Raw genomic sequence first — 23,709 nt, 5'->3', positions numbered from 1 at the left:
TTGCCTCATAAAATGAGCAATTTCTCCAAAACCCACCAATTTCCCCTCATAAATTGCCGAGTTTCTCCAAAAACGGCCGATTTCTCCTCACAAAACCCGCCCAAATTTGATACAATTTCTCCAAAAATGCCCAATTTCCCCTCATAAATTACCCATTTTCTCCAAAAATGGCCGATTTCTCCTCACAAAACCCACACAAATTTGGACATTTTCTCCAAGACCCACCTAATTTGCCTCATAAAATACCCAATTTCTCCAAAACCCACCAATTTCCCCCCATAAAATGTCCAATTTCTCCAAAAATACCCAATTTCCCCTCATAAAATGCCCAATTTCTCCAAAAATGGCTGATTTTTCCTCACAAAACCCACCCAAATTTGGACAATTTCTCCAAAACCCACAAATTTCTCCTCACAAAATTCCCAATTTCTCCAAAACCCACCAATTTCCCCTCATAAAATGCCCAATTTCTCCAAAAATGGCCGATTTTTCCTCACAAAACCCGCCCAAAATTGGACAATTTCTCCCAAAACCACCCAATTCCCCCTCACAAAACCCCCCAAAATTGCACAATTCCCCCAAAACCCACCCAATTTCTCCTCATAAATTGCCCAATTTCTCCAAAAATGGCCGATTTCTCCTCACAAAATGCCCAATTTCTCCCCAAATGGCCGATTTCCCCTCACAAAAATACCCACATTTGGACAATTTCTCCAAAACCCAACAATTTCCCCTCCTAAAATACCCAATTTCTCCAAAACCCACCAATTTCTCCTCACAAAATGCCCAATTTCTCTTAAAATGGCCGATTTTTCCTCACAAAATGCCCATTATTTCCCCAAATGGCCGATTTCTCCTCACAAAACCACCCAAATTTGGACAATTTCTCCCGAAACACCCAATTCCCCCTCACAAAACCCCCCAAAATTGCCCAATTTCCCCAAAACCCACCCAATTCCCCCTCACAAACCCCCCCAAAATTGGACAATTTCTCAAAAACACCCGATTTTCCCTCACAAAACCCCCCAAAATTGCACAATTCCCCCAAAAACACCCAATTCCCCCTCACAAAACCCCCCAAAATTGGACAATTTCCCCAAAACCCACCAATTCCCCCTCACAAAACCCCCCAAAATTGCCCAATTCCCCCAAAACCCACCCAATTCCCCCTCACAAAACCCCCCAAAATTGCCCAATTCCCCCAAAACCACCCAATTCCCCCTCACAAAACCCCCCAAAATTGGACAATTTCCACAAAACCCACAAATTTCTCCTCATAAAACAACCAATTTCTCTAAAAACCACCAATTTCCCCTCACAAAATGCCCAATTTCTCCAAAACCCACCAATTTCCCCTCACAAAATGCCCAATTTCTCCAAAAATGGCCGATTTTTCCTCACAAAACCTGCCCAAATTTGGACAATTTCTCCAAAACCCACAAATTTCTCCTCATAAAATACCCAATTTCTCCAAAACCCACAAATTTCTCCTCATAAAATACCCAATTTCTCCAAAACCCACAAATTTCTCCTCATAAAATACCCAATTTCTCCAAAACCCACAAATTTCTCCTCATAAAATGCCCAATTTCTCCAAAACCCACAAATTTCTCCTCATAAAATGCCCAATTTCTCCAAAACCCACAAATTTCTCCTCATAAAATGCCCAATTTCTCCAAAACCCACAAATTTTCCCTCATAAAATACCCAATTTCTCCAAAAATGGCCAATTTTTCCTCACAAAACCCCCCCAAATTTGGACAATTTCTCCAAAACCCACCAATTTCCCCTCACAAAATGCCCAATTTCTCCAAAACCCACCAATTTCTCCTCATAAAATTCATTTTTTCTCCAAAACCCACCAATTTCTCCTCATAAAATTCATTTTTTCTCCAAAACCCACCTATTTTGCCTCATAAAATGAGCAATTTCTCCAAAACCCACCAATTTCTCCTCACAAAATGCCCAATTTCTCCAAAACCGCCCAATTTCTCCAAAAACACCCAATTCCCCCTCACAAAACCCATCCAAATTTGCACAATTCCCCCAAAACCCACCAATTTCCCCTCACAAAACCCCTCCAAAATTGGACATTTCCCCAAAACCACCCAATTCCCCCTCACAAAACCCCCCAAAATTGGACAATTTCCCCAAAACCCACCAATTTCTCCTCACAAAACCACCGAAATTTGTACAATTTCTCCAAAACCCACCAATTTCCCCTCACAAAACCCCCCAAAATTGCACAATTTCTCCAAAACCCACCAATTTCCCCTCACAAAACCCCCCAAAATTGCACAATTTCTCCAAAACCCACCAATTTCTCCTCATAAAACAACCAATTTCTCTAAAAACCACCAATTTCTCCTCACAAAATGGCCAATTTCCCCAAAACCCACCAATTTCCCCTCACAAAATGCCCAATTTCTCCAAAACCACCCAATTCCCCCTCACAAAATGGCCAATTTCTCCAAAACCCACCAATTTCTCCTCGCAAAACCCCCCAAAATTGGACAATTTCCCCAAAACCCACCAATTTCCCCTCACAAAATGCCCAATTTCTCCAAAAACACCCAATTCCCCCTCACAAAACCACCCAAATTTGGACAATTTCTCCAAAACCCACCCATTTTGCCTCATAAAATGAGCAATTTCTCCAAAACCCACCAATTTCCCCTCACAAAAATGCCCAATTTCTCTAAAACCGCCCAATTTCTCCAAAAACACCCAATTCCCCCTCACAAAACCCCCCAAAATTGCACAATTCCCCCAAAACCACCCAATTCCCCCTCACAAAACCCCCCAAAATTGCCCAATTCCCCCAAAACCCACCCAATTCCCCCTCACAAAACCCCCCAAAATTGGACAATTTCCCCAAAAACACCCGATTTTCCCTCACAAAACCCCCCAAAATTGGACAATTTCCCCAAAACCCACCAATTTCTCCTCATAAAACAACCAATTTCTCTAAAAGCCACCAATTTCCCCTCACAAAATGCCCAATTTCTCCAAAACCACCCAATTTCCCCTCACAAACCCCCCCCAAAATTGCACAATTTCCCCAAAACCCACCAATTTCTCCTCACAAAATGCCCAATTTCTCCTCACAAAATGCCCAATTTCTCCAAAACCCACCAATTTCTCTCACAAAATGCTCAATTTCTCCAAAAACACCCAATTCCCCCTCACAAAACCCCCCAAAATTGGACAATTTCCCCAAAACCCACCAATTTCTCCTCATAAAACAACCAATTTCTCTAAAAACCACCAATTTCCCCTCACAAAATGCCCAATTTCTCCAAAAACACCCAATTTCCCCTCACAAAACCCCCCAAAATTGCCCAATTCCCCCAAAACCCACCCAATTCCCCCTCACAAACCCCCCCATCCCCTCCCCCAGAACGAGCTGACGGCCGAGGAGAAGCGCCGGGCCCACCAGAAGGAGTTGGCCACCCAACTGAACGAAGAAGCCCGCCGGCGCCTGACGGAGCAGAAGGGGGAGCAGCAGATCCAGAAGTAACCCCACCCCCCCATCCCTGAGCTGAAGGCACCTCCTGCTCGGTCCCTGGCGGGGAGGGGAAGGAGCCAGGCCGCCCTGACCTCGTCGCCGTGATGTCACCCCCCCCCCCGTCCCCCCCTCTTTTCAAGGGCCCGCAAGTCCAACATCTCCTACAAGAACCCTTCCCTGATGCCCAAGGAGCCCCACATCCGGGAGATGAAGATCTACATCGATAAGAAGTACGAGACCGTCATCATGCCCGTCTTCGGCATCGCCACCCCCTTCCACATCGCCACCATCAAGGTAACGGGGAGGTGGGGTGGGGTGGGGGGGACCTCCAACCCAGGTTTGGGGGCCCACCGGATCCCCAACCCAGGTTTGAGGTGGGTTTGGGGTCCCACCAGACCTCCAACCTTGGGTTTTGAGGAGCTACTAGAGCTTCAACCTTGGTTTGAGGTGGTTTTGGGGGCCCACCAGACCTCAAATGATGGTTTGGGGGTCCCACCAGACCTCCAACCCAGGTTTGAGGTGGCTTTAGGGTGCCATCAGATCTCCAACCTTGGTTTGAGGTGGTTTTGGGGTCCCACCAGACCTCCAACCTTGGGTTTTGGGGTGATACCAGAGCTCCAACCCAGGTTTGAGGTGGGTTTGGGGTCCCACCAGACCTCCAACCTTGGGTTTTGGGGTGATACCAGAGCTCCAACCCAGGTTCGAGGTGGGTTTGGGGTGCTACCAGACTCCCAACCTTGGTTTGAGGTGGTTTTGGGGTCCCACCAGACCTCCAAGGGTGGGTTTACATGGATTTGGGGTGCTACCAGATCTCCAAGGTTGGGTTTTGGGGTGTTAACTAGACCCCCAACCTTGGTTTGAGGTGGTTTTGGGGTCCCACCAGACCTCAAATGATGGTTTGAGGTGGTTTTGGGGTGACACCAAACCCCCAACCCAGGTTTGAGGTGGTTTTGGGGTCCCACCAGACCTCAAATGATGGTTTGAGGTGGTTTTGGGGTGACACCAGACCTCAAATGATGGTTTGAGGTGGTTTTGGGGGCCCACCAGACCTTCAATGATGGTTTGAGGTGGTTTTGGGGTCCCACCAGACCTCAAATGATGGTTTGAGGTGGTTTTGGGGTCCCACCACACTTACAGTCTTGGGTTTAGGTGGTTTTGGGGTACCATCAGATCTCCAACCTTGGGTTTTGAGGAGCTACCAGAGCTCCAACCTTGGTTTGAGGTGGGTTTGGGGTCCCACCAGATCTCCAACCCAGGTTTGAGGTGGGTTTGGGGTCCCACCAGACCTCCAAACTTGGTTTGAGGTGGTTTTGGGGGCCCACCAGACCTCAAATGATGGTTTGAGGTGGTTTTGGGGTTCCACCAGACCTCAAATGATGGTTTGAGGTGGGTTTGGGGTCCCACCAGATCTCCAACCTTGGGTTTTGGGGTGATACCAGAGCTCCAACCCAGGTTTGAGGTGGGTTTTGGGTGCTACCAGACCTCCAACCTTGGGTTTTGAGGAGCTACCAGAGCTTCAACCTTGGTTTGATGTGGTTTTGGGGTCCCACCAGACCTCCAAGGATGGGTTTAGGTGGTTTTGGGGTGCCATCAGATCTCCAACCCAGGTTTGAGGTGGTTTTGGGGTCTCACCAGACCTCCAACCTTGGGTTTTGGGGTGATACCAGAGCTCCAACCTTGGTTTGAGGTGGTTTTGGGGTCCCTCCACACCTCCAAGGGTGGGTTTACATGGATTTGGGGTGCTACCAGATCTCCAAGGTTGGGTTTTGGGGTGTTAACTAGACCCCCAACCCAGGTTTGAGGTGGTTTTGGGGTCCCACCAAACCCCCAACCCAGGTTTCAGGTGGTTTTGGGGTGCTACCAGACCTCCAACCTTGGTTTGAGGTGGTTTTGGGGTCCCACCAGACCTCCAATGATGGTTTGAGGTGGTTTGGGGGGCCCACCAGACCTCAAATGATGGTTTGAGGTGGTTTTGGGGTGATACCAGATCTCCAACCCAGGTTTGAGGTGGGTTTGGGGTGATACCAGACCCCCAACCTTGGTTTGAGGTGGGTTTGGGGTCCCACCAGACCTCCAACCCAGGTTTGAGGTGGGTTTGGGGTCCCACCAGACCTCCAACCTTGGTTTTGAGGTTCCCCCACCCCTAACATTGGTTTTGAGGTACTTTTGGGGTCCCACCACCCCTCCAACCTTATTCTTCAGGTACTTTTGGGGTCCCACCACCCCCTCAACCTTGATTTTGGGTCCCACCACCCCCCCAACCTTGTTCTTCAGGTAGTTTTGGGGTGCCACCACCCCTCAACCTTGGTTTTGAGGTCCCACCACCCCCTCCAACCTTGGTTTTGAGATCCCACCACCCCCCCAACCTTACTTTTGGGGTCCCACCACCCCTCTAACCTTGTTCTTCAGGTAGTTTTGGGGTCCCACCACCCCTCAACCTTGGTTTTGAGGTCCCACCACCCCCTCCAACCTTGATTTTGGGGTCCCACCACCCCTCCAACCTTGGTTCTGAGGTTCCCCCATCCCTAACCTTGGTTTTGAGGTAGTTTTGGGGTCCCACCACCCCCTCAACCTTGATTTTGGGGTCCCACCACCCCCTAGTCTTGGTTTTGAGGTACTTTTGGTGTCCCACCACCCCCTCAACCTTGATTTTGAGGTCCCACCACCCCCCAGTCTTGGTTTTGAAGTACTTTGGGAGTCCCACCACCCCCCAACCTTATTCTTCAGGTACTTTTGGGGTCCCACCACCCCCCTAACCTTGTTCTTCAGGTAGTTTTGGGGTCCCACCACCCCCCAACCTTATTCTTCAGGTACTTTTGGGGTCCCACCACCCCCCCAACCTTGGTTTTGAGGTCCCACCACCCCCCCAACCTTGTTCTTCAGGTACTTTTGGGGTCCCACCACCCCCCTAACCTTGTTCTTCAGGTAGTTTTGGGGTCCCACCACCCCTCAACCTTATTCTTCAGGTACTTTTGGGCTCCCACCACCCCCTCAACCTTGATTTTGGGGTCCCACCACCCCCTAGTCTTGGTTTTGAGGTACTTTTGGGGTCCCACCACCCCCTAACCTTGTTCTTTAGATACATTTGGGGTCCCACCACCCCCTTAACCTTGATTTTGGTCTCCCACCACCCCCCAAACTTTGTTCTTCAGGTACTTTTGGGGTCCCACCACCCCTCCAACCTTGGTTTTGAGATCCCACCACCCCCCCAACCTTACTTTTGGGGTCCCACCACCCCCCCAACCTTGATTTGGGGTCCCACCACCCCCCCAACCTTGATTTTGGGGTCCCACCACCCCCCAAACCTTGTTCTTCAGGTACTTTTGGGGTCCCACCACCCCCTCAACCTTGGTTTTGAGGTCCCACCACCCCCCCAACCTTGATTTTGGGGTCCCACCACCCCTCCAACCTTGGTTCTGAGGTTCCCCCATCCCTAACCTTGGTTTTGAGGTAGTTTTGGGGTCCCACCACCCCCTCCAACCTTGATTTTGAGGTCCCACCACCCCCTAGTCTTGGTTTTGAGGTACTTTTGGGGTCCCACCACCCCTCCAACCTTGACTTTGACATCCCACACCCCCCAGTCTTGGTTTTGAGGTAGTTTTGGGGTCCCCCCACCCCCTCAACCTTGACTTTGACGTCCCACAGCCCCCAGTCTTGATTTTGAGGTAGTTTTGGGGTCCCACCACCCCTCCAACCTTATTCTTCAGGTACTTTTGGGGTCCCACCACCCCCTAAACCTTGATTTTGGGGTCCCACCACCCCTCAACCTTATTCCTCAGGTACTTTTGGGCTCCCACCACCCTTCCAACCTCCATCCCTCAGCCCCTCACCCTCCTCCCTCACCCTCCCACCCCCGGCACCCCACCAACTCCTCCCCCCACCCCACCAACTCCTCCCCCCACCCCACCAACTCCTCCCCCCACCCCACCAACTCCTCCCCCACCCCACCAACTCCTCCCCCACCCCATAAGGTCCCCCCAAAAACCTTCTCCAACCCCTTCCCCATCTCCTCCTTCCCAGAACATCAGCATGTCGGTGGAAGGAGACTACACCTACCTCCGCATCAACTTCTTCTGCCCGGGCAGCGCCCTGGGGCGCAACGAGGGCAACATCTTCCCCAACCCAGAAGCCACCTTCGTCAAGGAGATGTGAGATGAGGGGACCTCCTTAAGGGGTGGGATTTTGGGGGTGGTTGGGTGGGTCTTCTTCACCCCCAGTGGGTCTTTTCTCCTCCAGAACCTACAGGGCATCCAACATGAAGACCCCAGGAGAACAGACGGTGCCGGCGTTGAACCTCCAAAACGCCTTCAGGATCATCAAGGAGGTGCAGAAACGCTACAAGACCCGCGAAGCCGAGGAGAAGGAGAAGGAGGTGTGTGGTGGGAGGAGAAGACCTTCTCAAAACAACCACTTACCAGTCCCAAAACCTCCTCAATCCACCCCAAATGGGGTGATCTTCACCAGGAGGATCCATCCCACCTCTTCAATCTCTCTTCTCCTCGGGTTGTCTTCTCCAGGGCATCGTCAAGCAGGACTCGTTGGTCATCAACCTCAACCGTAGCAACCCCAAGCTGAAGGACCTCTACATCAGGCCCAACATCGCCCAGAAGAGGATGCAGGGGTCCTTGGAGGCTCATGTCAACGGTGAGGACATCCTGGGGGTGGTGGTAGGGGGGTGGTGGGTGGAGCTTCTCTCCCCCCTGGGAGGTTGGGAACTCGGGGAAGGGGGTGGGGAGGTTCTCGAGAAGGTTTGGAGAGGTCAAGGTGGGGTTTGGGGTGGGTGAGGAGCTTCTCAGGAGGGGTTGGAGACCTCAAGGTGGGTTTTGGGGTGGGTGAGGAGATTCTCAAGAGGGTTTTGAGACCCCAAGATGGTTTATGGGGTGGGTGAGGAGCTTCTCAGGAGGGTTTGGAGAACTCAAGGTGGGTTTGGAGGGGTTGAGGACCTTCTCAAGAGGGTTTGAGGTGGTTGAGGACTTTCTGAAGAGGGTTTCAAGGTCTTGAGGACCTTCTCAAGAGGGTCTGAAGACCTCAAGGTGGGTTTTGGAGGGGTTGAGGAGCTTCTCAAGAGGGTTTCAAGGTCTTGAGGAGCTTCTCAAGAGGGTTGGACGTGGTTGAGGAGCTTCTCAAGAGGGTTGGAGGTGGTTGAGGACCTTCTCAAGAGGGTTTGGAGACCTCAAGGTGGGTTTTGGAGGGGTTGAGGAGCTTCTCAAGAGGGTTTCAAGGTCTTGAGGAGCTTCTCAAGAGGGTTGGACGTGGTTGAGGACCTTCTCAAGAGGGTTGGAGGTGGTTGAGGAGCATCTCAGGAGGGTTTGAAGGCCTTGAGGACCTTCTCAAGAGGGTTTGAGGTGGTTGAGGAGCTTCTCAAGAGGGTTGGAGGTGGTTGAGGAGCTTCTTGAGAAGGTTTGGAGACCTCAAGGTGGGTTTTGGGGTGGGTGAGGAGCTTCTCAGGAGGGTTTGGAGGTGGGTGAGGAGCTTCTCAAGAGGGTTGGAGGTGGTTGAGGACCTTCTCAAGAGGGTTGGAGGTGGGTGAGGACCTTCTCAAGAGGGTTTGAAGACCTCAAGGTGGGTTTTGGAGGGGTTGAGGAGCTTCTCAGGAGGGTTTGAAGGCCTTGAGGAGCTTCTCAAGAGGGTTTGAGGTGGTTGAGGAGCTTCTCAAGAGGGTTTGAAGACCTCAAGGTAGGTTTTGGGGTGGTTGAGGAGCTTCTCAAGAGGGTTTGGGGAGGTTGAGGACCTTCTCAAGAGGGTTTGGAGGAGTTGAGGACCTTCTCAAGAGGGTTTGGAGGAGTTGAGGAGCTTCTCAAGAGGGTTTGAATACCTCAAGGTGGGTTTTGGGGTGGTTGAGGAGCTTCTCAAGAGGGTTGGAGGTGGTTGAGGAGCTTCTCAAGAGGGTTGGAGGTGGTTGAGGAGCTTCTCAGGAGGGTTTGAAGACCTCAAGGTGGGTTTTGGGGTGGTTGAGGAGCTTCTCAAGAGGGTTGGAGGTGGTTGAGGAGCTTCTCAAGGGGGTTGGAGGTGGTTGAGGAGCTTCTCAAGAGGGTTTGAAGACCTCAAGGTGGGTTTTCAGGTGGCTGAGGAGCTTCTCAAGAGGGTGTGAGGTGGTTGAGGACCTTTTCAAGAGGGTTTGAAGACCTCAAGGTGGGTTTTGGGGAGGTTGAGGAGCTTCTCAGGAGGGTTTGAGGTGCTTGAGGACCTTCTCAAGAGGGTTTGAAGACCCCAAGATGGTTTATGAGGTGGTTGAGGACCTTCTCAAGGAGGTTTGAAGATCTCAAGGACCTTCTCAGGAGGGTTTGAGGTGCTTTAGGATCTTCTCAAGGAGGTTTGAAGGCCTTGAGGACCTTTTCAAGAGGCCTTGAGGACCTTCTCAAGAGGTTTTGAGGTGGTTAAGGACCTTCTCAACCTCTGAAGGTCCTTCTTAGTGTCCCCCCAACCTTCTAGAACCTTCTCCTCCACCCCACCCCAGGCTTCCGCTTCACCTCGGTGCGCGGGGACAAGGTGGTAGAAGGTTGAGGAGCTTCTCAAGGACCTTCCCAAGAGGGTCTGAAGGTCTTGAGGACCTTCTCAAGAGGGTTTGAAGACCCCAAGATGGTTTATGAGGTGGTTGAGGACCTTCTCAAGAGGGTTTGAAGGTCTTGAGGACCTTCTCAAGAGGGTTTGAGGTGGTTGAGGACCTTCTCAAGAGGGTTTGAGTTGGTTGAGGACCTTCTCAAGAGGGTTTCAAGGTCTTGAGGACCTTCTCAAGAGGGTCTGAAGGTCTCAAGGACCTTCTCAAGAGGGTTTCAAGGTCTTGAGGACCTTCTCAAGAGGGTTTGAGGTGCTTGAGGATCTTCTCAAGGAGGTTTGAGGTGGTTGAGGACCTTCTCATTAGGGTTTGAAGGCCTTGAGGACCTTCTCAAGAGGGTTGGAAGACCCCAAGATGGTTTATGGGGTGGTTGAGGACCTTCTCAAGAGGGTTGGAGGTGGTTGAGGACCTTTTCAAGAGGGTTTCAAGGTCTTGAGGACCTTCTCAAGTGGATTTGAGGTGGTTAAGGACCTTCTCAAGGAGGTTTGAGGTGCTTGAGGACCTTCTCAAGAGGTTCTGAAGGTCTCCAGGACCTTCTCAACAGGGTTTGAAGATCTCAAGGACCTCCTCAACCTCTGAAGGTCCTTCTTAGTGTCCCCCCAACCATCTAGAACCTTCTCCCCCCCACCCCAGGCTTCCGCTTCACCTCGGTGCGCGGGGACAAGGTGGTAGAAGGTTGAGGAGCTTCTCAAGGACCTTCCCAAGAGGGTTTGAGGACCCCAAGATGGTATATGAGGTGGTTAAGGACCTTCTCAAGAGGGTTTGAGTTGGTTGAGGACCTTCTCAAGAGGGTTTCAAGGTCTTGAGGACCTTCTCAAGAGGGTTTGAAGACCTCAAGGTGGGTTTTGGGGAGGTTTTGGAGCTTCTCAAGAGGGTTGGAGGTGGTTGAGGAGCTTCTCAGGAGGGTTTCAAGGTCTTGAGGACCTTCTCATGTGTGTTTGAAGATCTCGAGGATCTTCTCAAGAGGGTTTGAGGTGCTTGAGGACCTTCTCAAGAGGGTTTGAAGACCCCAAGATGGTTTATGAGGTGGTTGAGGACCTTCTCAAGAGGGTTTGAAGACCCCAAGCTGTTTTATGGGGCTGTTGAGGATCTTCTCAAGAGGGTCTGAAGGTCTTGAGGACCTTCTCAAGAGGGTTTCAAGGTCTTGAGGACCTTCTCAAGAGGGTTTGAGGTGCTTGAGGACCTTCTCAAGAGGGTTTGAGGTGCTTGAGGACCTTCTCAAGAGGGTTTCAAGGTCTTGAGGACCTTCTCAAGAGGGTCTGAAGGTCTTGAGGACCTTCTCAAGGAGGTTTGAAGATCTCAAGGACCTTCTCAAGAGGGTTGGAGGTGCTTGAGGACCTTCTCAAGAGGGTTTCAAGGTCTTGAGGACCTTCTCAAGAGGGTCTGAAGGTCTTGAGGACCTTCTCAAGGAGATTTGAAGATCTCAAGGACCTTCTCAAGAGGGTTTGAGGTGCTTGAGGACCTTCTCAAGAGGGTTTCAAGGTCTTGAGGACCTTCTCAAGAGGGTCTGAAGGTCTTGAGAACCTTCTCAAGGAGGTTTGAAGATCTCAAGGACCTTCTCAAGAGGGTTTGAGGTGCTTGAGGACCTTCTCAAGAGGGTTTGAAGACCCCAAGATGGTTTATGAGGTGGTTGAGGACCTTCTCAAGGAGGTTTGAAGGGGTTGAGGACCTTCTCAAGGAGGTTTGAAGGGGTTGAGGACCTTCTCAAGGAGGTTTGAAGGGGTTGAGGACCTTCTCAAGGAGGTTTGAAGATCTCAAGGACCTTCTCAAGAAGGTTTGAATGGGTTCAGGACCTTCTTAATGAGGTTTGAAGATCTCAAGGACCTTCTCAACCTCTGAAGGTCCTTCTTAGTGTCCCCCCAACCTTCTAGAACCTTCTCCCCCCCACCCCAGGCTTCCGCTTCACCTCGGTGCGCGGGGACAAGGTGGACATCCTCTACAACAACATCAAACACGCCGTCTTCCAGCCCTGCGACGGGGAGATGATCATCGTCCTCCACTTCCACCTCAAGGTCTGGTGGTGGGAGGTCTTCTCCACCTTTTAAAAGTGGGTGGGGGGTGGTGGGACCTCCCCCCACCCAGAAATGACCACCCCAAGGTGGGGTTGTCTTCTCCAGAACGCCATCATGTTCGGGAAGAAGCGTCACACCGACGTCCAGTTCTACACCGAGGTCGGGGAGATCACCACCGACCTGGGCAAGCACCAGCACATGCACGACCGCGACGACCTCTACGCCGAGCAGGTCAGGGGGGGACAAGGAGGAGAAGACCTCCAGGATGTAGTTATGGGGTCCCACCACCCTGTTTTGGGGTTGGGGAGGAGGTTGAGGGTCTTCGGGACGTGGTTATGGGGTCCCACCATGAGATGATGTAGTTATGGGGTCCCACCATCGAGTGTTGGGGATAAAGAGGAACTTGTGGGTCTCCTGGACGTAGTTATGGGGTCCCACCATCAAGTTTTGGGGTTGGAGAAGATCTCCATGGGGTTGGAGAGGAGGTTGAGGTTCTCCAGGAGGTGGTTATGGGGTCCCACCATCTAGTTATGGGGTTGGGGAAGAGGTTCAGGTTCTCCAGGAGGTGGTTATGGGGTCCCACCACTGAGTTTTGGGGTTGGAGAGAAGGTTGAGGGTCTTCTGGACGTGGTTATGGGGTCCCACCACTGAGTTTTGGGGTTGGGGAGGAGGTTGAGGGTCTCCGGGACGTGGTTATGGGGTCCCACCATGAGATGATGTAGTTATGGGGTCCCACCATCTAGTTATGGGGTTGGGGAAGAGGTTCAGGTTCTCCAGGAGGTGGTTATGGGGTCCCACCATTGAGTTTGGGGGTTGGAGAAGATCTTGAGGGTCTCCTGGATGTGGTTATGGGGTCCCACCACCCTGGTTTGGGGTTGGAGAGGATCTAGAGGGTCTCCTGGACATAGTTATGGGGTCCCACCATGAGATGATGTAGTTATGGGGTCCCACCATCTAGTTATGGGGTTGGGGAAGAGGTTCAGGTTCTCCAGGAGGTGGTTATGGGGTCCCACCATCGAGTTTTGGGGATAAAGAGGAGGTTGAGGGTCTCCTGGACATAGTTATGGGGTCCCACCATCAAATTTTGGGGTTGGAGAGAAGGTTGAGGGTCTTCTGGACGTGGTTATGGGGTCCCACCACCCTGTTTTGGGAATAAACAGGAGGTTGAGGTTCTCCTGGACGTGGTTTTGGGGTTGGAGAGGAGGTTGAGGTTCTCCAGGAGGTGGTTATGGGGTCCCACCACCCTGTTTTGGGGATAAAGAGGAGGTTGAGGGTCTCCTGGACGTGGTTATGGGGTCCCACCATCAAGTTTTGGGATTGGAGAGGAGGTTGAGGTTCTCCTGGATGTGGTTATGGGGTCCCACCACTGAGTTTTGGGGTTGGGGAGGAGGTTGAGGGTCTCCAGGACATGGTTATGGGGTCCCACCACCCTGTTTTGGGGATAAAGAGGACGTTGAGGTTCTTCAGGACGTGGTTATGGGGTCCCACCATTGAGTTTTGGGGTTGGAGAGGTGGTTGAGGGTCTCCAGGACGTGGTTTTGGGGTCCCACCATCGAGTTTTGGGGTTGGGGAGGAGGTTGAGGGTCTCCAGGACGTGGTTATGGGGTCCCACCACTGAGTTTTGGGGTTGGGGAGCTGGTTGAGGGTCTCCGGGACGTGGTTATGGGGTCCCACCATGAGATGATGTAGTTATGGGGTCCCACCATCTAGTTATGGGGTTGGGGAAGAGGTTCAGGTTCTCCAGGAGGTGGTTATGGGGTCCCACCACTGAGTTTTGGGGTTGGGGAGGAACTTGAGGGTCTCCTGGATGTGGTTATGGGGTCCCACCATCTAGTTATGGGGTTGGAGAGGGGGTTGAGGGTCTTCGGGACGTAGTTATGGGGTCCCACAACCCTGTTTGGGGGTTGGGGAGGAGGTTGAGGTTCTTCTGGACGTGGTTATGGGGTCCCACCACTGAGTTTTGGGGTTGGAGAGGTGGTTGAGGGTCTCCGGGACGTGGTTATGGGGTCCCAGCATCTAGTTATGGGGTTGGAGAAGATCTCCATGGGGTTGGAGAGGAGGTTGAGGTTCTCCGGGACGTGGTTTTGGGGTTGGAGAGGAGGTTGAGGTTCTCCAGGACGTGGTTATGGGGTCCCACCATCGAGTTTTGGGGATAAAGAGGAGGTTGAGGGTCTCCTGGATGTGGTTTTGGGGTTGGAGAGGAGGTTGAGGGTCTTCAGGACGTAGTTATGGGGTCCCACCACCCTGTTTTGGGGTTGGAGAGGAACTTGAGGGTCTCCAGGACGTGGTTATGGGGTCCCACCACTGAGTTTTGGCGTTGGAGAGGTGGTTGAGCTTCTTCTGGACGTAGTTATGGGGTCCCACCATCGAGTTTTGGGGATAAATAGGCGGTTGAGGGTCTCCAGGACGTGGTTATGGGGTCCCACCACTGAGTTTTGGGGGTTGGAGAGGGGGTTGAGGGTCTTCGGGACGTGGTTATGGGGTCCCACCATCGAGTTTTGGGGTTGGAGAGGAGGTTGAGGGTCTCCGGGACGTGGTTATGGGGTCCCACCATGAGATGATGTAGTTATGGGGTCCCACCATCTAGTTATGGGGTTGGGGAAGAGGTTCAGGTTCTCCAGGACGTGGTTATGGGGTCCCACCATTGAGTTTTGGGGTTGGGGAGGGGGTTGAGGGTCTCCTGGACGTAGTTATGGGGTCCCACCACCCTGTTTTGGGGTTGGAGAGGAACTTGAGGGTCTTCAGGACGTAGTTATGGGGTCCCACCATCTAGTTATGGGGTTGGAGAAGATCTCCATGGGGTTAAAGAGGAGGTGGAGGGTCTCCTGGACGTGGTTATGGGGTCCCACCACCCTGTTTTGGGGATAAAGAGGAACTTGAGGGTCTCCTGGACGTAGTTATGGGGTCCCACCACCCTGTTTTGGGGTTGGAGAGGAACTTGAGGGTCTCCAGGACCTGGTTATGGGGTCTCACCACCCTGTTTTGGGGTTGGAGAGGGGGTTGAGGGTCTTCAGGACGTGGTTACGGGGTCTCACCATCGAGTTTGGGGGTTGGAGAAGATCTTCATGGGGTTGGAGAGGAGGTTGAGGGTCTCCAGGACGTGGTTATGGGGTCCCACCATTGAGTTTGGGGGTTGGAGAGGAGGTTGAGGTTCTCCAGGATGTAGTTATGGGGTCCCACCACTGAGTTTTGGGGTTGGGGAGGAGGTTGAGGGTCTCCAGGACGTGGTTATGGGGTCTCACCATGAGATGATGTAGTTACGGGGTCCCAGTGTCGATTTTGGGGGTTGGAGAAGATCTTGAGGGTCTCCAGGACGTGGTTATGGGGTCTCACCACTGAGTTTTGGGGTTGGAGAGGGGGTTGAGGGTCTCCGGGACGTGGTTATGGGGTCCCACCATCTAGTTATGGGGTTGGAGAAGATCTCCATGGGGTTGGGGAAGAGTTTGAGGTTCTTCAGGACATGGTTTTGGGGTTGGAGAGGAGGTTGAGGTTCTCCTGGACATAGTTATGGGGTCCCACCATCGAGTTTGGGGGTTGGAGAGGAGGTTGAGGGTCTCCAGGACGTGGTTATGGGGTCCCACCACTGAGTTTTGGGGTTGGAGAGGTGGTTGAGGGTCTCCTGGACGTAGCTATGGGGTCCCACCATCGAGTTCTGGGGTTGGAGAGGTGGTTGAGGGTCTCCAGGACGTAGTTATGGGGTCCCACCACCCTGTTTTGGGGTTGGAGAGAAGGTTGAGGGTCTCCAGGAGGTGGTTATGGGGTCCCAGCATCTAGTTATGGGGTTGGAGAAGATCTCCATGGGGTTGGAGAAGAGTTTGAGGCTCTTCAGGAGGTGGTTATGGGGTCCCACCACCCTGTTTTGGGGTTGGAGAAGATCTTGAGGATCTCCTGGACATGGTTATGGGGTCCCACCACCCTGTTTTGGGGTTGGAGAGGAACTTGAGGGTCTCCAGGAGGTGGTTATGGGGTCCCACCACCCTGTTTTGGGGATAAAGAGGAACTTGAGGGTCTCCAGGAGGTAGTTATGGGGTCCCCCCATGACCAGGTGTCCCCAAAGTGTCCCCTTTGCCCCCCAAAACCCCCCAGATGGAGCGTGAGATGCGGCACAAGCTGAAGACGGCCTTCAAGAACTTCATTGAGAAGGTGGAGGCCCTCACCAAGGAGGAGCTGGAGTTCGAGGTGCCCTTCAGGGAGCTGGGGTGAGTCAGGGACACCCCCCAAAAAACACCTCCTGGGGGGGCTGGGCTGGGGGGGCTGGGGGTTCCTCATGGTCTTCTGGAGGTTCTTCATCATCTTATGGGAGATCTTCATCATCTTGTGGAGGTTCCTCATGGTTTTTGGGGGTTCCTCATGGTTTTTTTGGGGTTCCTCTTGGATTTTGGGGGGTTCCTCATGTTTTTATGGAGGTTCCTCATGGTCTTATGGAGGTTCCTCATGGTTTTATGGAGGTTCTCCATCGTCTTATGGGGGTTCCTCATGTTTTTGGGGGGTTCCTCATCATCTTGTGGAGGTTCCTCATGGTTTTTGGGGGGTTCCTCATGGTTTTTGGGGGGTTCCTCATGGTTTTTTGGGGGTTCCTCATGCTTTTATGGAGGTTCTTCATCATCTTCTGGAGGTTCCTCATGGTTTTGGGGGGTTTCTCATGTTTTTTTGGGGGTTCCTCATGGTTTTATGGAGGTTCTTCATCATCTTATGGAGGTTCCTCATGGTTTTGGGTGGTTCCTCCTGGTTTTCTGGGGGTTCCTCATGGTTTTTGGGGGGTTCCTCATGGTTTTTGGGGGTTCCTCATCATCTTATGGGGGTTCCTCATGGTTTTTGGGGGGTTCCTCATGGTTTTATGGAGGTTCTTCATCATCTTATGGAGGTTCCTCATGGTTTTCTGGGAGTTCCTCATGGTTTTTGGGGGGTTCCTCATGGTTTTTGGGGGGTTCCTCATGGTTTTTGGGGGGTTCCTCATTGTTTTGGGAGGTTCCTCAACATCTTATGGAGGTTCCTCATGGTTTTCTGGAGGTTACTCATGGTTTTTGGGGGTACCTCATGGTTTTGGGGGGTTCCTCATGGTTTTTGGGGGGTTTCTCATGGTTTTTTGGGGGTTCCTCATGCTTTTATGGAGGTTCTTCATCATCTTCTGGAGGTTCCTCATGGTTTTTGGGGGTTTCTCATGGTTTTTTGGGGGTTCCTCATGCTTTTATGGAGGTTCTTCATCATCTTCTGGAGGTTCTTCATGGTCTTATGGAGGTTTGTCATGGTTTTTGGGGGGTTCCTCATGGTTTTATGGAGGTTCTTCATCATCTTATGGGGGTTCCTCATGGTTTTATGGAGGTTCCTCATGGTTTTTGGGAGGTTCCTCATGGTCTTATGGGGGTTCTTCATCATCTTGTGGGGGTTCCTCATGGTTTTTGGGGGGTTCCTCATGGTTTTATGGAGGTTCCTCATCATCTTGTGGAGGTTCCTCATGGTTTTTTGGAGGCTCTTTGTGGTCTTATGGAGGTTCCTCATGGTTTTTAGGGGGTTCCTCATGGTTTTATGGAGGTTCCTCATGGGTTTTGGGGGTTCCTCATGGTTTTATGGAGGTTCCTCACCATTTTTGGGGGTTCCTCATCGTTTTTTGGGGGTTCCTCATGGTTTTATGGAGGTTCTTCATCATCTTGTGGAGGTTCCTCATGGTTTTTGGGGGGTTCCTCATGGTTTTTGGGAGGTTCCTCATGGATTTATGGAGGTTCTTCATCGTCTTGTGGAGGTTCCTCATGGTTTTTGGGGGGTTCCTCATGGTTTTTGGGGGGTTCCTCATGGTTTTTAGGGGTTCCTCATGGTTTTATGGAGGTTCCTCATGGTTTTGGGGGGTTCCTCATGGTTTTTGGGGGTTCCTCATGGTTTTTGGGGGGTTCCTCATGGTTTTATGGAGGTTCCTCACCATTTTTGGGGATTCCTCATGGTTTTTGGGGGGTTCCTCATGTTTTTTGGGGGGTTCCTCATGGTTTTTGGGGGGTTCCTCATGTTTTTTGGGGGGTTCCTCATGGTTTTTGGGGGGTTCCTCATGTTTTTTTTGGGGGGGGTCTCCCCATATTCTGCCTTCTCCAGCTGGGATTTCTGTTTTCCACCCATATTTTGGGGGGGGGGGGGGGGTCTCCAGCTGGGATTTGACCTTCTCCCCCCTTTTTTGGGGTTGTGTCCCCCCCTTTTCTTCCCCCCCCCACCCCAAAGGTTCAACGGGGCCCCGTATCGCAGCACCTGCCTCCTGCAGCCCACCAGCAGCGCCCTGGTCAACTGCACCGAGTGGGTAAGTCCAGCCAGGAGGAGACCCCACCCCAAAATCCAGCCCAGGAGACCCCAGCCCACCCCTCAGACCCCAGCCCACCTCATGAACCAGGTCAGAAGACCCCTCCCCACCCCAAAAACCAGGTCAGAAGACCCCAGCCCACCCCAAAGACCCCACCCCACCTCAAAAACCAGGTCAGGAGACCCCACCCCACCCCAAAAACCAGGTCAGGAGACCCCAGCCCACCCCAGAAACCAGGTCAGGAGACCCCAGCCCACCCCAGAAACCAGGTCAGAAGACCCCAGCCCACCCCATGAACCAGGTCAGGAGACCCCAGCCCACCCCAAAGACCCCACCCCACCTCAAAAACCAGGTCAGAAGACCCCAGCCCACCCTAAAAACCAGGTCAGGAGACCCCTCCCCACCCCAAAAACCAGGTCAGAAGACCCCAGCCCACCCCAAAGACCCCAGCCCACCTCAAAAACCAGGTCAGAAGACCCCACCCCAGAAACCAGGTCAGGAGACCCCAGCCCACTCCAGAAACCAGCCCAGAAGACCCCACCCCACCTCACAAACCAGGTCAGAAGACACCACCCCACCTCATGAACCAGGTCAGAAGACCCCAGCCCACCCCAAAGACCCCACCCCACCTCACAAACCAGGTCAGAAGACCCCAGCCCACCCCAGAAACCAGGTCAGAAGACCCCACCCCACCCCACAGACCCCAGCCCACCCCAGTTAACCAGGTCAGAAGACCCCAGCCCACCCCAAAGACCCCAGCCCACCCCAAAAACCAGGCCAGAAGACCCCAGCCCACCTCAAAAACCAGGTCAGAAGACCCCTCCCCACCCCAAAAACCAGGTCAGGAGACCCCTCCCCACCCCAGAAACCAGGTCAGGAGACCCCTTCCCACCCCAAAAACCAGGTCAGGAGACCCCACCCCACCCCAAAGACCCCACCCCACCTCAGAAACCAGGTCAGAAGACCCCAGCCCACCTCAAAAACCATGTCAGAAGACCCCAGCCCAACCCAAAGACCCCACCCCACCTCATGAACCAGGTCAGGAGACCCCTCCCCACCCCAGAAACCAGGTCAGGAGACCCCACCCCACCCCAAAGACCCCACCCCACCTCAAAAACCAGGTCAGAAGACCCCAGCCCACCCCAAAAACCAGGTCAGGAGACCCCAGCCCACCCCAAAGACCCCAGCCCACCTCATAAACCAGGTCAGAAGACCCCAGCCCACCCCAAAAACCAGGTCAGAAGACCCCAGCCCACCCCAAAAACCAGGTCAGGAGACCCCAGCCCACCCCACAGACCCCACCCCACCTCAAAAACCAGGTCAGAAGACCCCAGCCCACCCCAGAAACCAGGTCAGGAGACCCCAGCCCACCTCAGAAACCAGGGTAGAAGACCCCAGCCCACCCCAAAGACCCCAGCCCACCTCAGAAACCAGGGTAGAAGACCCCAGCCCACCCCAAAGACCCCAGCCCACCTCAGAAACCAGGGTAGAAGACCCCAGCCCACCCCAAAGACCCCAGCCCACCCCAGAAACCAGCCCAGAAGACCCCAGCCCACCTCACAAACCAGGTCAGAAGACACCACCCCACCTCATGAACCAGGTCAGAAGACCCCAGCCCACCCCCAAGACTAAGCTAGAAGACCCCAGCCCACCCCAAAGACCCCACCCCACCTCAAAAACCAGCCCAGGAGACCCCTCCCCACCCCAAAGACCAAGCTAGAAGACCCCAGCCCACCCCTCAGACCCCACCCCACCTCAAAAACCAGGTCAGGAGACCCCACCCCACCCCAAAAACCAGGTCAGGAGACCCCAGCCCACCCACAGACCAGGTCAGAAGACCCCAGCCCACCCCAAAGACCCCACCCCACCTCATAAACCAGGTCAGGAGACCCCACCCCACCCCAAAAACCAGGTCAGGAGACCCCACCCCACCCCAGAAACCAGGTCAGGAGACCCCTCCCCACCCCAGAAACCAGGTCAGGAGACCCCTCCCCACCCCAGAAACCAGGTCAGAAGACCCCAGCCCACCCCATGAACCAGGTCAGGAGACCCCAGCCCACCCCAAAGACCCCACCCCACCTCAAAAACCAGGTCAGAAGACCCCAGCCCACCCTAAAAACCAGGTCAGAAGACCCCAGCCGACCCCAGAAACCAGGTCAGAAGACCCCAGCCCACCCCAAAGACCCCAGCCCACCTCAGAAACCAGGTCAGGAGACCCCAGCCCACCCCAAAAACCAGGTCAGGAGACCCCACCCCACCCCGAAAACCAGGTCAGGAGACCCCAGCCCACCCCAAAGACCCCACCCCACCTCAAAAACGAGGTCAGGAGGCCCCTCCCCACCCCAGAAACCAGGTCAGGAGACCCCAGCTCACCCCAGAAACCAGGTCAGAAGACCCCAGCCCACCCCAAAGACCCCAGCCCACCTCAAAAACCAGGTCAGGAGACCCCTCCCCACCCCAAAAACCAGGTCAGGAGACCCCAGTCCACCCCAAAGACCCCACCCCACCTCAAAGACCAGGCCAGAAGACCCCATCCCACCCCAAAAACCATCCCAGAAGCCCCCAGCCCACCCCAGAGACCCCACCCCACCTCATGAACCAGGTCAGAAGACCCCAGCCCACCCCAGTTAACCAGGTCAGAAGACCCCACCCCACCCCACAGACCCCAGCCCACCCCAGTTAACCAGGTCAGAAGACCCCAGCCCACCCCAAAGACCCCAGCCCACCCCAAAAACCAGGCCAGAAGACCCCAGCCCACCTCAAAAACCAGGTCAGAAGACCCCTCCCCACCCCAAAAACCAGGTCAGGAGACCCCTCCCCACCCCAGAAACCAGGTCAGGAGACCCCTTCCCACCCCAAAAACCATGTCAGAAGACCCCACCCCACCCCAAAGACCCCACCCCACCTCAGAAACCAGGTCAGAAGACCCCAGCCCACCTCAAAAACCAGGTCAGAAGACCCCAGCCCAACCCAAAGACCCCACCCCACCTCATGAACCAGGTCAGGAGACCCCTCCCCACCCCAGAAACCAGGTCAGGAGACCCCACCCCACCCCAAAGACCCCACCCCACCTCAAAAACCAGGTCAGAAGACCCCAGACCACCCCAGAAACCAGGTCAGAAGACCCCAGCCCACCCCAAAGACCCCACCCCACCCCAAAAACCAGGTCAGGAGACCCCACCCCACCCCATGAACCACCCCAGAAGCCCCCAGCCCACCCCAACCCCCCCCTCCCCCCTCCCCCACCCCCCTCCCCACCCTTTCGGGGTTGTCCCCGGCCCGGTGTGGGTGACCCCCAGGGTGTCCCCAGCCCCCCTTCGTGGTGACCCTGGACGAGGTGGAGCTGATCCACTTTGAGAGGGTGCAGTTCCACCTGAAGAACTTCGACATGGTGGTGGTCTACAAGGACTACGGGCGCAAGGTCACCATGATCAACGCCATCCCCGTCGCCTCCCTCGACCCCATCAAGGAGTGGCTCAAGTAGGTGGCCTCTTCCTCCTCCTCCTCCTCTTCCTCAGCCTCCTTGGGGTTCTTCTCCTCAAGGTTCTCCTTGGGGTTCTCCTCCTCCTTGGGGTTCTCCTCCTCCTTGAGGTTCTCCTCCTTGGTTCTCCTCCTTGGTTCTCCTCCTTGGGGTTCTCCTCCTTGGTTCTCCTCCTTGGGGTTCTCCTCCTCTTCCTCCTCCTCTTCCTCCTTCTCCTTGGGGTTCTCCTTCTCCTTGGGGTTCTCCTTCTCCTTGGGGTTCTCCAACTTGGGATTCTCCTCCTCAAGGTTCTTCTCCTTGAGGTTCTTCTCCTCCTTGGGGTTCTTCTCCTCCTTGGGGCTCATCTCCTCCTTGGGGTTCTCCTCCTCAAGGTTCTCCTTGGGGTTCTTCTCCTCCTTGGGGTTCATCTCCTCCTTGGGGTTCTCCTCCTCAAGGTTCTCCTTGAGGTTCTCCTCCTCCTTGAGGTTCTCCTCCTTGGTTCTCCTCCTTGGGGTTCTCCTCCTCTTCCTCCTCCTCCTCCTCCTCTTCCTCAGCCTCCTCGGGGTCCTCCTCCTCATCCTCAGCCTCCTCAGGGTCTTCCTCCTCATCCTCCTCCTCCTTGGGGTTCTCCTCCTCAAGGTTCTTCTCCTTGGGGTTCTCCTCCTCCTTGGGGTTCTCCTCCTTGGGGTTCTTCTCCTCCTTGGGGTTCTCCTCCTCTTCCTCCTCCTCCTTGGAGTCCTCCTCCTCTTCCTCCTCAAAGTTCTCCTCCTTGAGGTTCTCCTCCTTGAGGTTCTTCTCCTTGGGGTTCTTCTCCTTGGGGTTCTCCTCCTTGGGGTTCTCCTCCTCCTTGGGGTTCTCCTCCTCCTCCTCAAGGTTCTCCTCCTCCTTGGGGTTCTCCTCCTCCTTGGGGTTCTTCTCCTCCTTGGGGTTCTTCTTCTTGGGGTTCTCCTCCTCAAGGTTCTCCTTGAGGTTCTTCTCCACCTTGGGGTTCTTCTCCTCCTTGGGCTTCTCCTCCTCTTCCTCTCTTCCTCTTTCTCCTTGGGGTTCTCCTCCTTGGGGTTCTCCTCCTTGGGGTTCTCCTCCTTGGGGTTCTCCTCCTTGAGGTTCTTTTCCTTGGGGTTCTTCTCCTCCTTGGGGTTCTCCTCCTTGGGGTTCTCCTCCTCCTTGGGGTTCTCCTCCTTGGGGTTCTCCTCCTCGGGGTTCTCCTCCTCAAGGTTCTTTTCCTTGGGGTTCTTCTCCTCCTTGGGGTTCTCCTCCTTGGGGTTCTCCTCCTCAAGGTTCTTCTCCTTGGGGTTCTTCTCCTCCTTGGGGTTCTCCAACTTGGGATTCTCTTCCTCCTCCTCCTTGGGGTTCTTCTCCACCTTGGGGTTCTCCACCTTGGGGTTCTCCTCCTCTTCCTCCTCAAAGTTCTCCACCTTGAGGTTCTCCTCCTTGAGGTTCTTCTCCTCCTCAAGGTTCTCCTCCTCCTTGGGGTTCTTCTCCTCCTTGGGGTTCTTCTCCTTGGGGTTCTTCTCCTCCTTGGGGTTCTCCTCCTCTTCCTCTCTCTCCTTGGGGTTCTCCTCCTTGGGGTTCTTCTCCTTGGGGTTCTCCTCCTCAAGGTTCTCCTTGGGGTTCTCCTCCTCCTTGGGGTTCTCCTCCTCAAAGTTCTCCTTGAGGTTCTTCTCCACCTTGGGGTTCTCCTTCTCCTTGGGGTTCTCCTCCTCTTCCTCCTTCTCCTTGAGGTTCTCCTTCTTCTTGGGGTTCTCCTCCTCCTCAGTGTTCTTCTCCTTGGGGTTCTCCTCCTCAAGGTTCTTCTCCTTGGGGTTCTCCTTCTCCTTGGGGTTCTCCAACTTGGGATTCTCCTCCTCAAGGTTCTTCTCCTTGGGGTTCTTCTCCTCCTTGGGGTTCTTCTCC

General features: G+C 53.9%; 1 protein-coding gene across 1 annotated transcript in view; it reads left to right on the top strand.

Moving 5' to 3' along the window:
• Positions 1–21,836, top strand: part of SUPT16H (SPT16 homolog, facilitates chromatin remodeling subunit) — a gene marked incomplete at both ends in the record, with an annotated part of 29,369 nt that extends 7,533 nt beyond the window's left edge. The window contains 10 exons of the mRNA XM_084280868.1: positions 3,401–3,516; positions 3,649–3,802; positions 7,529–7,656; positions 7,745–7,880; positions 8,026–8,152; positions 11,958–12,076; positions 12,182–12,307; positions 16,163–16,275; positions 18,281–18,356; positions 21,667–21,836. Of these exons, the coding sequence (XP_084136994.1) occupies positions 3,401–3,516; positions 3,649–3,802; positions 7,529–7,656; positions 7,745–7,880; positions 8,026–8,152; positions 11,958–12,076; positions 12,182–12,307; positions 16,163–16,275; positions 18,281–18,356; positions 21,667–21,836 (1,265 nt within the window). The remainder of the gene's footprint in view (positions 1–3,400; positions 3,517–3,648; positions 3,803–7,528; positions 7,657–7,744; positions 7,881–8,025; positions 8,153–11,957; positions 12,077–12,181; positions 12,308–16,162; positions 16,276–18,280; positions 18,357–21,666) is intronic.
• Between the last annotated feature and the right edge of the window lie 1,873 nt (positions 21,837–23,709).

Source organism: Gallinula chloropus, assembly GCF_964237585.1.
Source record: "Gallinula chloropus genome assembly, contig: HAP1_SCAFFOLD_537, whole genome shotgun sequence".
NCBI classification, from domain to species: domain Eukaryota; kingdom Metazoa; phylum Chordata; class Aves; order Gruiformes; family Rallidae; genus Gallinula; species Gallinula chloropus.
The sequence above is the reverse complement of the archived record's forward strand: the minus strand, read 5'-3'. Positions and strand labels throughout refer to the sequence as shown.